This window comes from Hemitrygon akajei, chromosome 29 (assembly GCF_048418815.1).
Source record: "Hemitrygon akajei chromosome 29, sHemAka1.3, whole genome shotgun sequence".
Lineage (NCBI taxonomy): Eukaryota > Metazoa > Chordata > Chondrichthyes > Myliobatiformes > Dasyatidae > Hemitrygon > Hemitrygon akajei.
The window spans coordinates 40928977-40944994 of NC_133152.1; the positions used below are offsets into that span (position 1 = coordinate 40928977).

The 16018-nt window shown below is 40.2% G+C and overlaps 1 protein-coding gene across 2 annotated transcripts in view; it reads right to left on the bottom strand.

The window, feature by feature from the left end:
- pex14 (peroxisomal biogenesis factor 14) overlaps positions 1–16018 on the bottom strand; it is a 344557-nt gene that overhangs the window by 175082 nt on the left and 153457 nt on the right. For both annotated transcript variants that reach the window (XM_073032186.1, XM_073032188.1), the window contains exon 3: positions 7063–7147. In XM_073032186.1, the coding sequence (XP_072888287.1) occupies positions 7063–7147 (85 nt within the window). The remainder of the gene's footprint in view (positions 1–7062; positions 7148–16018) is intronic.

The window sequence follows — 16018 nt, forward strand, 5'->3', positions numbered from 1 at the left end:
CCTGCTAAGGAGAGAAGTACTATTAAAGACAGGCTAGTATGGGTAGATAATTAGTGGGAAGCAAAAGAGAGGAAGCAGAATGATCATCTGCAGGAGAGGAATGGCTTTGACCAACCTTTGAACAAATTTGGATGGCTGGTAAGGGAGGAAAGCGCACAGGCAGCTAATATTTGAAATCCTATGCCTTTGGGAGGATGTTAAGGGAAGTGCACAGCTGTGGCTGATGCTGTAAATTATTACATTTCCCATGTTAAGAGTTGCCAGTGGTGCTCAAGAACCAATTATAAATTAACAACAGCAGAAACAAAAGATAATAATGAAGAAAGTGGTGGGTTATTTAGCCTTTACAGTTCTCTTTCATGTTTATAAATCCCTTTATGGTCTCACTTTTCTCTACTCCTTCACCCTTTCAATCCACTGACACATTTGCACCCCAATTCTGACTTTTACGGCCAAACTGTCATTCAATCCTGCCATGGATGGTCCCAAGCTGGGCTTCGGAAGGAGGAGGATTGGGCATGGGCAAGCAATCCCATCCTCTAAAAGCCTACAACTACAGAAATGCCAACCGAAGCTCCAAAGGCTTCATCCCTGAGAGACGAAGGATCTTTGCCCAGAACACGAACTATACAAGGGGACAACTTGAAAGACTGGCCCAGGACAGAGGACTTGGATGAGCTGCTGTTGGCTGCCTATGCCCTGTTATGGATGATGGGATTAAACCAAGCTAAATCATAAAACCTCTACAATTCTTCCATTAACCTTTTTTTTATATATAAGCTTCTTGTATTGTCTATCTGCCTTAAAGCTTTCCCCTATGGTCACCTGTCCTGATCTCTCCCTTAAGAAAATCACTAACAACTTTTCTTTTGTGACACTCTTGTGAAGCACCCTGGGTAGGTTTAATCCATTAAGGATACTATCTTTATAGAAGTTGTTGATTAGAGTAAGTATACCTATAATAAGTGTCAGAAGTAGAACTGGCAAGCAGGATTAAAATGAGTGCATGCCAATTTTATTAAAGGGTAGATGTTCCTCCTGCTTTTAGTCATACAGCTTAGCATTCAACTGCATACTAAATTGTCTGGGCAAGTTTGGTTCCATTATCTCATCAGGCAAATCAATCCAAACATTCATCATCCCTTGAACAAATACAATTTTCTCTGATCTATTTTAAATTTTCTTTGCAGTCATTTAAACAGAATATTCTCGTGGCTTGAAGAGTTTGCGTTATCAACGTGCTTATACTTTACATAAAAAAGAATAGGTCCCAATGAGGTCTTGCTGGGTTTTTTTCTTCTTGACTGTGAATAACCTTCAATATTTCCTCATATTTCATCACTTACACTTGGGATTCTTTCCTTTCTGACTCCGGTAATGGTAGAAAAGAGGAACAAATGGAAGATTAACTTCATTTGACATTGAGGAAAATACAGCCTTTGATATTATACCACAGGGACATCAAAAGCGGAAGTGAATGGCCAATAACTGCAATTAGACACTTCATTTAGGAACAGCTCACTTTTCAACAGATTTCTTTTAGAAACTGTTTTTAAAATGTGGGATGTAAACCAGTATTCATGGTTCATTCTGGTGTGAAGCAGCAGCTACATTATGTGTGTTGACAGTCTCCTCCAGGCAGCACAGGGCACTGATTGGTTCCCTGTTCGAAAAAGCCCTCCCCACCAGTAAGCACATCTGCATGGAGTGCTGTTGCAGGAAAGCGATATCCATCAAAGCCTCCACCATCCAGGCCACGCTCTCACTGCTGTCATTGGTAAGGAGGTACAGGAGCCTCAGGCCGCGCACCACCAGTTCAGGAACAGTTATTACCCTCGACTATCAAGTTCTTGAACCAGAGGAAGTAACTTCACTCAATTTCACTCACCCCGATACAGAACTGATTCCACAACCTATAGATTCACTTACAAGAATTCTACAACTCATAAAACCATAAGTCCATAAGACATAGGAGCAGAATTAGGCCATTTGGCTCATCAAGTCTGTTCCACCATTTCATCATAGCTGATCCAATTTTCCTCTCAGCCCCAGTCTCCTGCCTTCTCCCTATATTCCTTCATACCCTGACCAATCAGGAATCTATTGACCTCTGCCTTAAATATACATAAAGACTTGGCCTCCACAAAGAATTCCCCAGATTCACCACTCTCTGGCAAAAGAAATACCTCATCTCTGTTCTACAAGGACACTCCTCTATTCTGAGGCTGTGTCCTCTGGTCTTAGACTCTCCCACCATAGGAAACATCTTCTCCACACATCCACTCTATCGAGGCCTTTCACCATTCATTAGAATTCAATCAGGTCACCACATTCTTCTGAATTCTAGTTAATACAGGCCCAGAGTCATCAGATGCTTTTCATATGACAAGCCATTCAATCTTGGAATCATTTTCATGAACCTCCTTTGAACCCTCTCCAGTTTCAGCACATCCTTTCTAGATAAGGGGTCCAAACCTGCTCACAATACTCCAAGTGAGGCCTTACCAATGCCTTATAAAGTTTCAACATTACGTCCTTGCTTTTATATTCTAGTCTTCTTGAAATGAATGCTAACATCACATTTGCTTTTCTCACCACAAACTCAACTTGCAAATTAACCTTTAGGGAATCCTGCACAAGGACTCCCAAGTCCCTTTGCGCCTCAGTTTTTTTTGTATTTTCTTTCCATTGAGAACATAGTTAACCCTTTCATTTCTTCTACCAAAATGCATGACCATACATTTCCCGACACTGTATTCTATCTGCCATTTCTTTTCCCGTTCTCCTAATCTGTCCAAGTCCTTCCGTAGTATCTCTACTTCCTCAAAACTACCTGCCCCTCCATCTATCTTCATACCGTCTGCAAACTTTGCAACAAAGCCATCAATTCCATCATCCAAATCACTGGCATATCATCTAAAAACAATCGGTCCCAACACAGACCCCTGTGGAACACCACCAGTCACCGGCAGCCAGTCAGAAAAGGCTCCCTTTATTCCCACTCTTTGCCTCCTGTTAATCAGCCACTGCTTTATCCATTCTAGAATCTTTCCTATAATAGCATTGACTTGTAGCTTATTAAGCAGCCTCACATGTAGCACCTTGTGAAAGGCTTTTTAAAAATTCAAATACACATCATCAACTAATTTTCCTTTGTCTATCCTGCTTGTTATTTCTTCAAAGAATTCCAACAGATTTGTTGGGCAAGATTTTCCCTGGAGGAAACCATGCTGACTATGGCTTATTTCAATATGCGCCTCTAAGTACCCTGAGACCTCATCCTTAATAATCGACTCCAACGTCTTCCCAGCCATTGAGGTCAGACTAACTGGCCTGTTGTTTCCTTTCTTCTGCCTCTCTATCTTCTTGAAGAGTGGAGTGACATTTGTAATTTTCAAACATTCCAGATTCTAGAGATTCTTGAAAGATCATTACTAATGCCTTCAAAATCGTGCTCTCTATATTTATTGCTTGCTTGCTTGCCTATTTATTTATTTATCTATTTATTACTTTGTGTTTTTTTCTTTTTTTGTATTTGCAGTTTCTTGTCTTTAGCACACTGTTGTGTTCAAGATTGTTTATTATCATTCATCAGTACATAAGTGCAAAGGAGAACGAAATGATTGTTACTCCCTATCCAATGCATAAAGGCCACTTGGCCCAACATCATGGCTGATTTATTACCCCTCTCAAACCTACTTCTCCTCCTTTCTCCCCTTAACTTTTCATACCCTGACTAATCAAGAATCTAACGACCTCCACCTTAAATACACACAATGACTTGGCCTCCACAACCACATATGGCAATGAATTCCACAAGTTCACCACCCTTTGACAATAGACATTCCTCCTTATCTCTGTTCTAAATGGACATTCCTCTATTCCGAGGCTGTGCCCTCTGGTCCTAAATTATCCCACTTTAGGAAACATCCTCTCCACATCCACTCTTTCAATATTCAATGATAGGTTTCAATGAGATTTCTCCCCCCCCCCCCCCCACCCCCATTCTTCTAAATTCCAGCATGTATCCACAGCATCTTCTGGAACTATAATTCAGGAAGAATGAGTTTTATCTTTCTCGGTATGACATTTAACCATATACACCTGTTTGACACGGTAGCCTGAAGTTTAAAGGCTCTTTTTCTTGAACGTTTTAGCAACTACATAGGCACTTTGAAATTAATACACAAGTATAAGCAACATGTTTTGATCCAAATTTGGCTTTGATAGTTCCAGGAAATTCTCTTCCACACGAATCACTGCTACTGTCTCTGACAATGTAACCTGAAGCCAGAGTTAGGGTGAACTCACTTATTATCTTACACTAAAGGCAAATGAAAATTCAAAAGTTTGAACCCTATAAGAAGACGGGAGTGAACAACCACTCTGTCGTGAAAAATTATTTTTACAAGCATAGAGCCTCATTCCCTCATTACAAAATGTACATTGTAAATTTTTTAAAAAGCATAAACTTGTCTTGTGCTCATTTAAAGCTTCTCTCAATCGCACGTCTATGCACAATCTATATTTCATCTTCTCTAAATTGATTTTAATGTAATTCATATTTCCTTTATTTTATTTCCTGCTTTTCCATCTGTGAGTATTCTTCATTCTGGTTGGCTGATTAACTTCACCGTAGCTTTATTATCTGTGATCATCCTTCATTCTGAAAAGATAATCAACGTACCTTCTGCTTTTCCTGTTCAGATGCCTCTGATGCCAACAGAGGTCACCAATTTCAAACCAGTGTCATATGAGGAGGGCAATCAGTGTTCGGAACCCACTGAAATATTTGACAGTGAATAGCAATAACTCCGAAACAAAATTGGCCAGGATTTTGAAGAGTGCTTCTAAACAGAGATAACAGGGTAGCAGGCAGAAATAGCCCAGTTGACAGGAGAAATGAAACAGTAACAGAAATGGAAGAATAGAGAGTGTATGCTGGAGTATAAACCCTGGTAAAACAAAAAATTCAGAATGAGGATGGGGGTTTCTAAATAGATAGAGAATAAGAACTGTGAGTGAAAACCAATGGACTCTCTAAGAGAGTGCTTTTACTGTACATTCATAGATTGTGGGCACCTCTAACAAGACCAGCCCCAATTACCCTAGAAAAGAAGATAGTGAGCTGCCTTCTTGAGTTGTTGTGGTCTAGGAGATGCAAGCTTTCACCTAGGACTGTTGGGTAGGGAGTTCCCAACAACGATTTGACCCAGCAATGATATGTGTGAAGAAGTCTGTTTAGTGTACAGGCTACAATGTTCTGGTTGAGTATCGGGTGACCAAGATCTAAATGAGAATTACAGTAACAGCAATGTTGAAATATAAAACAGAGGCAGGCAAGCAATTTGGACTTGTGAATGGCTTCCATCACGAGAAAGATCATCAACTCAGCAAAACTATGTCAAAAATATTTGTAGCCCCAATATGTCTGGCCTTCCAGAAACTGGCAAAGTACCCCAAACACGAGGAAATCTGCAGATGCTGGAAATTCAAACAACACACACAAAATGCTGGTGGAACACAGCAGACCAGGCAGCATCTATAAGGAGAAGCACTGTCGACGTTTCGGACTGAGACCCTTCGTCAGGACTAACTGAAAGGAAAGGTAGTAAGAGATTTGAAAATAGTGGGGGGAGGGGGAAATGCAAAATGACAGGAGAAGACTGGAGAGGGTGGGATAAAGCTAAGAGCTGGAAAGGTGATTGGCGAAAGTGATACCGAGCTGGAGAAGGGAAAGGATCATGGGACGGGAGGCCTCGGGAGAAAGAAAGGGGGGGGGGGGGGGGGAAGCACCAGAGGGAGATGGAGAACAGGCAAACAACTAAATATGTCAGGGATGGGGTAAGAAGGGGAGGAGGGGCATTAATGGAAGTTAGAGAAGTTCATGCCATCAGGTTGGAGGCTACCCAGCTGGTATATAAGGTGTTGTTCCTCCAACCTGAGTTTGGATTCATTTTAACAGTACAGGAGGCCATGGATATACATATCAGAATGGGAATGGGATGTGGAATTAAAATGTGTGGCCACTGGGAGATCCTGCTTTCTCTGGCAGACCGAGCGTAGGTGTTCAGCGAAATGGTCTCCCAGTCTGCGTCGGGTCTCACCAATATATAAGAGGCCACACCAGGAGCACCAGACACAGTATACCACACCAGCCGACTCACAGGTGAAGTGTCACCTCACCTGGAACCCCACAGTACCCCAAACACCAATTTTGCCAGGACACTAAGGTAGCACAGCAGTTAGCATGGCGCTTTACGGCTCGGGGTGTCAGAGTTCAAACCCACTGTCCTCTGTATGTCCTCCCCAGGGAGCGTGTGGGTTTCATCCAGGTGCTTTGGTTTCCTCTCACAGCCCAAAGATGAGCCTTTCAGTAGATTAATTGGTCATTGGAAATTGGCCCATGATTAGGCTAGGGTTAAATCGGGGTTTGCTGGTGGCACGGCTCAAAGGGCCAGAAGGGCTTACTTGTGCTGTACCTCTAAATAAATTTTATAAATTAAAATTTCTCTTGAACAGCCTGACATCTCTAATTCTTGATTTTACATGTAACTATGTAAAAATTGCCTGAAGGATTGAGTGGGGAGAGGAGGCATCATTTTATATTTAGTGCAATCTCTAATCGTCTCCTAAACATGCATCATTCTGTTTTTATGTTTGGTCTCAAGAGCAGGTTTGCATGACAAAAGCATCATCAATGACAACAGAAATCAGTAATCTCGCCATGCATCTTATGCAGCTTGCAAACTTTGCTGGGCATGAATGCTGAAAAAGCTCAAATCAATGTTCATCATTTTGGAAAGTACTGCCCAAGCTCAGAGGCCGAGAGGGAAATGATTCACCATAAATTTCTGACCGTGTGCATTTTCTTAGCTTCTCCGCGACACCTACGAAAAGCTTGCAATGTAAGCTCAAGCTTGCCTTCAAAATCATGTTTACAGCCACAATGTGAATTGTCACTTTAAAAGACTGACTGATCATTTTGGCATTGATTGATCTACAGGACTATCAAATAAGCAACCCTCTCTGGATATGAACCAGATGGGAAACAGTACATACCTTTCTTTTTTAGGAAGGATTTTCTTGTTGCTAATGGACTTTGACGAACTCTTTGGTTTTGCAGAAACTTCACTGCAGTGGCAATCTATAGATAAGGAGAAATGCAGACACTCCACTTAGTAAAGGTAACTTCACTTTAAGTAGCATATTATTACCAACCTTCATTATCAATCCAATCCAGTAAAGCAAACAAATGGACATCGTTCAAGGCAATTGTTATTCAAAGGAAATTTACTATGTATGAAATTCTTACCAGAATATCTTCAACTATTAAATCAAAACACACAGAATCAATGGAATCACTCTAGTCTGGGGCTTCCCAACTTTTTTTTATGCCATGGACCAATTCCATTAAACAAGGGGTCTGTGTCAACCCCAGGCTGGTAACCCCTACTCTAGAGACTAGAGGCTATTTAACGCCATGTGCGACAAGAAGTTTGTCTGCAGGTGATACATTTGAGAAATACACACCAGTGTAGAACTGAGACTATTCTACAATCATTGGAATATGGGAGAACAAGGAGGAACCTTATAGAAATGTTTTAAATTATGAGGGGCATAAACAAGATGGAAGGTAAGAGTCTTTTCCCCAGGATCATAGAGTCCAAAACTAGGGGATACAGATTTAGAATCAGAGGGGAAAGATTCAAAAGGCAACTTTTTCCACACAGAAAGTGGTATGTGGAATGAGCTGCCAGAGTCGGTAGTTAAGACAGATACAATAGTATCACGTAAGAAGGACTGGATAGGTACATAGAAGGGCAGGACTTAGAAGGATATGGGTCAAATGCAAGAAATTTGCACCAGCTAGGTAGATACTGTAGTTGGCATGGAGCCTGTATCCATGCTGCATTAATCCGTAACTCTGTCTAAAGCTCCAGCTCTTTCCACATAGCCTACTACTTTCCTCTCTTCCCAAATTATTCCATGTTCATGTAGATCTAGTGACCCACAACAGACTTCCATCAGTCCTGATAAAGGGCCTCAGCCCAAGACATCAACTGTTTACTCTTTACCACATATGCTGTCTTCTCCAGCATTTTGTGTGTGTTGCCCTGTACAGTGAGAATTGTCTCCTCTGGAATTTTTACCAATGAGTAGTAGGGCCATTCATAACAGAAACGTAACGAACTAGGGTCTTTGTTCTACACACTGGGACAATCTTAGCTACAACCACCAAGGAGCTATCACAGTCAATTCATTGGATGCTGGATCATGGGTGTTATCGGTATTTAGTGATCCACAACAAACTTCTATCAGGATGCACCATCACCGCCCAGTTTCTCTTCACTACTCCCAGTGCGTTGTAGGGGAAAGAATTCTGGGGGCTAATATTTAGTAAATAGAGATGTGGATCCGCTAATGTGGTAACAGGGAACCACAGAGGCATGAGATGTAGCAGCAAAGACATCCAAGTAGCAGGAACTTCACTAATTATGTTATGTGCGCCCATTGTTGTATTAGAAAGCTGGATTTACTGCTCGACCTGTGGATAATCATTACATTCTGTGAAAAGAACCTGGTCTGTTATGTAATTAAGTAATCCTGTAGCCACCATTCTGTTACCAAATTGTAGTCTTACTGGTAATCTTGCCAACTTCGAATGTAAAAGCTGTACCAAGTTCTTGCTCAGGTAGATCAGCGTTGGCTGGTCTCTTAGTGCATATTAGTTTTTAAATAGGTCACCTTGTTATTCAAATACCAACTTCGTGTGACCTTTCAGTTTGCTCCTTCACGATGTTAACTTTCAAAGCTGAATACGAGAATCAGTTTGGACTGAGCTTTTATGTACTTCTTATTAAGTTATTCAAGCAATATGCTGTCACTATTTACTGTGCAAGTCCGGCAACAAACTTATTAATTGACATTGATATGTCACACTTCCTTTGTTTGAATATGTTCTAGATGGAGTCTCTCTTTTTGACATGATAACAGATCACAATTGTTCTTGTTTCCTTGACATCAGTTATTTCTCTTCAGAGAAACTTAAATTCCCTCTGTAACCCTTTCAGTGCAGCAACTAGTGTCCGGGCACTCATATCTCTCCTATTCTCATTTAACTAAGACTGAGCATCACAGCCACCTTCATTAGCTTAACTCTTCCGATCCTTAATTTTTCCCCTGAAAACTCAAGCAGATCTGTGACAGTGTGCTTGATTTTAAGAAAAACAACACAATACATTCTTAATACATTTGAAACGCTGTCTTGTAGTATACGTGTTTTATTAATAAATAAAATGTACGAACTACAGCGCCTCAACAAGGCAGCACACATCCTTAAGGACCCCCATCACCCAGTACATGCCCTCTTCTCATTGGTACAGAAGCATGAAGGCACACTCAGTGATTCAGGAACAGTTTCTTCCCCTCTGCTATTCGATTTCTTAATGGACAGTGAACCCATAAATATTACCTCACTACTTTTTAAACTATTTTATATATTTTTTCACTGCAATTCATAGTTTTTAAGATTGTGTCTTAATATTTCATGACATATGCTGGTGATATTAAACCTGATTCTGAATGATGACAACGGCAGCATAGAAACTAAGAATTGGTTAGCAAATGTGTAAAGGCCATTGTAACATTTGATTTACATTATACAGTATAAAGAGAGGTTTTAACTGCAAACACAAGAGATTCCACAGATGCTGGAAATTCAGAGCAGCACACATAGAATGCTGGAGGAAGTGATGAAGGGTCTTGGCCTGAAATGTCGACTGTTTATTCCTTTCTATAGATGCTTCTTGATCTATTAAGTTCCTCCAGAATTTTGTGTGTATTGCAATTAACTTGGCTAGACTTGTTCTTTAAGTTTTATATTACACAATTTAGGTCAAGTAACATAGAGATACCATTTAGGAAAAAAGTCACCTTTGTATTAAATGCATTACTCGTATTGACAAAATCATTACAGTAATATGTTCAATTCTGACACCTGTGGTCAGTAATTCAATTGTGAGATAATCTTCAATAATCGGTTAAAATGCTTTGATCAACATTCTTTTAAAGTAGCTAATTTTTTTAATGTGCCATGTTCTACTTTGAAAATCCTTAGTAAAAAGCAATACTCAAAATGAAAGATCCAGTTTAACTATTAAAACTGAAAAGGATGAGACAAAAGAATGGAAGGACTACCTTACATTGACCAGTGCCTACAATTTACTTGCAATCAATAGGTTACACCACAACTGTGTTTCAAGAGCAAATTATTTCACCACAAGGCTTCTTCCACTGCCAAGTTGCTAGTTAGAACTTATTATTCCTTGGTTGCATATTTTTCTCAGTCGCACAGCTATACTCAATTGCCACTTTATTAGGAAAACCTGCTCGTTAATGCAAATATCTAATCAGCCAATCGTGGCAGCAGTCAATGCATAAAAACATGCAAACACGGTCAAGAGGCTCAGGCCATACATCAGAATGGGAAAGAAATGTGATCTAAGCAACTCTGACTGTGAAATGATTGTCATGTAGTTTTTTTTTTGATAAACAGATGACAAAGATGACAGTTTAAATACTTCAGAAACTGCTGATCTTCTGGGATTTTCATGCACAACAATCTTTAGAGTTTACAAAGAATGGTGCAAAAAGCAAAAAAAAACACCCAGTGAACTGCAATGCCTTGTTAACGAGAGGTCAGAGGAGAATGACAAGACCAGTTCAAGCTGACAGGAAGGCAACAGTAACACAAATAACCATGTGTTACAACAGTGGTGTGCAGAAGAGCATCTCTGAACGCACAACACATTAATCCTTGAAGTGGATGGGCTACAGAAGCAGAAGATCACAAACATACATTCAGTGGCCATTTTATTAGGTGCAGGAGGTAATAAGTGTAAAATCCAATTTCTCCAAACTTCTTTCTCTCCCGCCCTATCCACTGGCTTGTCAAACACTCCATCCCATTTAATTGTCAGACAAGTTTGCAGTTTTACTAGCTGCAAAGACTGCAGAAACTGAAGGAAATTCTGTTCAATCACCCAACCCAAGAAAAATCTGATCAGATGCATTTAGCTCATAATTATTCCAACCAATCCTCAGATATGCGTGATAAGTTTTCCACTGGTATTATAACACTCAGTTGCCACTTCATTAGCTGAAGGAGGTATTTTGGGGTCTTTTACTGCTATAGCCCATCTACTTCAAGGTTCGATGTGTTATGCATTCAGAGATGCTCTTCTGTATGCTACTGTTGTAACACGTGGTTATTTGAGTTACTGACACTTTCCTGTCAGCTTCAACCAGTCCGGCCATTCTCCTCTAACACTCTCATTAAGAAGGCGTTTTCACCCACATAACTGCCATTTACTGGATTTTTTTTTTGTTTTTTATACTTTAGAGACTGCTGTTCGTGAAAATCCCAACAGATCAGCAGATTCTGAGGTACTCAAACTGCATCAAGTGGCACCAACAATAATTCTATGGTCAAAGTCAATTAGATCACATTTCTTCCCCATTCAGATGTTTGGTCTGAACAGTAACTGAGCCTCTTGACCATGTCTGCATGCTTTAATGCACTGAGATGCTGCTACATGATTGGCTGATTAGATATTCACATTAACAAGCAGGAGGACGGGTATACCTGATAAAGTGGCCCACTCAGTGCACGTACACACAAAAGCAACTGACAATGGTCTGCATCTCCCAAGTAACAGAGAGAAAAAGCAATAACAAAAAGATTTCATTTAAGTACCATGTACACACTAAATTGTAGTTTTAAAACAAGTTGAATTATAAGAGCCTGGAAAGTGACCAGAAAACCACTATAACAACACATACTAACAAAAACTCCAACAAAATCTTTTGTCTTTCACAGTGACATCATCTCTGGCAATATGCAAATACTTGTAACACTTGCATCTGATTGACTCAAATTTTCTTTTCATAAAACATCGTAAATTACAACCAAGTACACCACATACAAAGCCATTAACAAATAGTAAATAATAATGAAGCCATTAGCCCTCAAGGTCACTGAATGGCTAACAACTTAGGGATAGAGAACTGCAGGCACTAATAATAAGATGACTAAGCAATTAAACTATTCTATTTACTTTGATTAAACCAATCATCGGGGCAACGTATAAGCTGTTAGAAACACCTCTAAAACCATTCTCAATGGAAGACGGAGTCCTGATGAAGGCTCTCGACCCAAAACGTTGATCTTTTATTCCTTTCCATAGATGCTGCCTGACCTGCTGAGTTCCCCCAGAATTTTGTGTGTGTGTAATTCTCTCCAAGAGCAGTTCCTACATTAGGACGTGCCAGTTTCCCTGGCTTATCGTCAGTAACCGGAGAACTTAAAATATCTAAAATTTCTACCGATATATACTGCTGTAAATATTACTTGATAAAATAAGAACAATCCAAGTAAAATTAAACTAGTATCATGTTTCTTTGGTTTCACACCACAAAGCAGATGGACAATAAAGGTAAAACAGATGTTCTTTGTATTATAAGCACATATCTATGTATTTATGGAGTACTGATATGAAAATCAATTTATTTATCAACCTGCAGTTGAAAAGGAAAATAGATTTTTCAGGATCTAATACAAAAAAAAACTGTATTCAACATCCCTGCACAATAATATCCTTTCATTAGAATAATTTTAATGACCATATTGCAGAAATACATACCCAGATCTATAGAGGGAAGGAATTAGTTTAAGAGTGGTTAAAGCATTTTCTTATGGAATTTATTAAGTTATCTACATGGGAAAGGGCACATGCATCCCATCTCAAAGGGATTATTTTTTGAACTATTTCAAAATGAAACCTTACATTTTGCCCAAGTAGAAACATACAACTACTTGGCTTTCTATCCTCAAAGAGCCAAAGTGCTCACTTTTCTAAACATAGTTTTGTTCAACATTAGCTAAACACAATTTAACCACCTGAGCTCCATCAAGAATGTTACCACAGGTAAAGAAAATTAATTAAATGATATTTCATTTTCATATACTCCTAAGCATATTGGTTATTAAATGCTGAAAGAGGTTCAATTAGCACACTTACTTTTAAAAATCATTTAGAAACATCAGACTTGCCCTGAGGGGAAAACTAACAGGTGGAACTTGAAGCTATAAAAGTAGCTTAAGCTTGATTATAAACATTATGGTTAGCAAACCCTGGTCAGAGTCAGTTTATTCTACTGAAAATAAAAGGTTATTGACCTAAAGCATTACTGTTGTTCCCCTCTCCAGAGGCTGCCTGTTCCGTCATGCATTTCCAGTGTTTTGTGTTATTTTATGTTTTGGATGTTCAGCATTTATTATCAATTGCTGCTGTAATACACTGACAGTTTATTTGCCGTGCCGTTTTATAATTCATCAATATGATCTTTAGCTAAAACTAAGGTGGTTGGCTTAATCGGTATTTTATTCTCAGCAGCACCTCTAGTGTGCATTAAGTTAAAAATGCTGAATGTTCATACGTGCAATAGTGGTGCTCTAATTTTTGTTTTATTTTGAAGCTATGCATTGGGACAGGCACTTCAAAAATCTACAGGAGGTCTGGCTTCAGAGAAAACTATATAATCTAAACATACTAAAGGTGCTAAATGTGACCCTTTCTATGAAACTTACATTGTGTAGATTGCTTAGAAACTACATACCTGAAGCACAAAAGTTACAAATTTGCTGGGCCGAGTGTATTTTAAAAGAGGGAGAGGTACGACAACCTCAAATGTCCATCTGTTTGCAAATTAACAACTAGACACACACACACACACAAAGACAAAAATGGTGAGCATTGTACGCCCTCTAGCTGAAGTTGAATTTCTTTTCAAAGGAAAACAAGCCAGGTGCTTTGAATCTACTGCAGTATCATGTTATCTCATGAAAGTGCCACTTTTTCCACTAATGGTAATGCTGCAAGCCAATAAACCTGTATCACCTCAATCAATTATAACCTAATTCAGTTGTTTTTAGCTGCCTCTAGCCAAACTGCCTTAACATCTTACTTCCTCTACTCCCTGTTCTATTAACCCTTAAATGGCCACTTTGCTTTCACACTTTCCAGACTTTCTTTAAGCAGACTACATAGTGTTATCCAGTATCATTTGCTCATGCTCAGATGAAAAGAAAACTAATTTGCTGCCACGTTCATTTTTTAATCAAATTACGCAAATTTACTTCTTGGTGTAGGCTTTATGCATTTGCATACTGTTCTTTAATCTTTAGCTCTAGACATGGGCTACAAGCTGCAGATCACAAACATACATTCAGTGGCCACTATTAGGTACAGGAGGCACCTAATAACGAGACCACTGAGTGTACAAGCCTATTGAAAAATGTCCATTACAATAAAATAAATACAAGCCCATAATGCCAAGAGGGCCATGAGAAAAATCTCACAAAATGTCATGTTTAAATGGACTATAATGTAACAGTACCATAATTGTGGTGCTCTCAGGGCTGCTGTACTTGGCGCAGGTGTGGCCCGCCCCCCCCCCCCCCCCGGCTCCTTCAGCTCAGAAATCACCCGAGCCGTCTTCAGATTCATCTGGGGTCCCAAGATGGAGCGGGTCAGACGGGCCACCATGCACAAGTACCTGGACAATGGGGGCAAAAACGTTCCCAATGTCACCCTCACCCTGATGGCCAGCTTCGTGTGTGGCTGCATCAGGTTGTGTGTGGATCCCAGGTATGTGGGCACCAAGTACCACTATGTGGCCAGGTTCTACCTGTTGCCCTGGCTACGAAGGATGGGTCTGGCCCCACTACCGCGCAACACCCCTGTCAGCTGGTCATTGCTGCCATACCTGTCCACCGCAGAAAAGTTCTTCCAGGTCAATGCCTTTGACCACAGGGCCATCAGGCAGTGGTCGGCACGTAATGTCCTGCAGGCACTGCAGGAGAAGGACGTGCAGAGGACTCTCTGATCTACGGGCTGTTCCCGGGGACGCTCACGGAGACAAACATCAAATGCTGCTGGCAGATCATCAACTCAGTGAAAGACGATCTTTGGTCGGCCCGAAACTTGATGGTCTACCAGCACACGGAGATGTCCGTGGGGGAATGCTGCTGACTGGCACATTCTCGGCTGCAGGAGTACGTGCTGAGGGATGCACTGAAACTTGGTGCAGCCACCGCAAGAGCCCGGGGTGGGGGGGAAGACACCACAGTTTAGAGTTCTTCTCCCATGGGAGCTGAGGGGGGGGGGGGCGGGGAGTATACCCCTCAACATTGGAATGTAAATATGAAACAACAGTGCCACGTGGGTCTGAAAGTGTGGAAATGTAAAGACTGTAATGGAAGCATTTGTAAAGGATTGAGAGACATTGAATGGTTTATTGTACATAATTTTATTTTTGAATAAAGTTTATTTTGTTTAATAAAAAAATTGTTTGCATACTTAAAGCAAACAGGGCATTCTGGTGTAAGAGCTGACATTATGAAGGCTTCTTGCTTCTTTGACAGCCAGTAAAATGCATCCTTGCTTTGCAGCATTGAGGCATAGCACACAACAGCACAGAAACAAGCCCTTTGGCCCATCTAGTCCACACCGAGGTATTTTGTCTAGTCCCATTGGCCCATTCTTTCAACTTTGAAATTATTGTATAAATGAAAGCTACATCTGGATCCAAAGCCCAACTTCATACTGAAGCAACAATCTTAAAAATTGAATTTAAATTTCAAGTTCAAATTTATAGTCATTTAATCATTTTCATGTATACTGCCAAATGAAAAAATGCTCCTCCGGAACATGGTACACAACACAGTACATATAATTCACATACAACACAAAGTATTACCACAAATAACACTGATAAGGTGCATCTACGACACAAGTTAAAAAGTAAACAGTATAACACTACTGGTGCTTCAGACACGATTTGACCTGCGTGGTGGCAGGGAGTTCAGTAGTCTCACACAGCTTGGGGGGAAGAAGCTGTTTCCCATCCTAACAGTCCTTGTCCTAATGCTATGGTACTTCCTGCCTGATGGCAG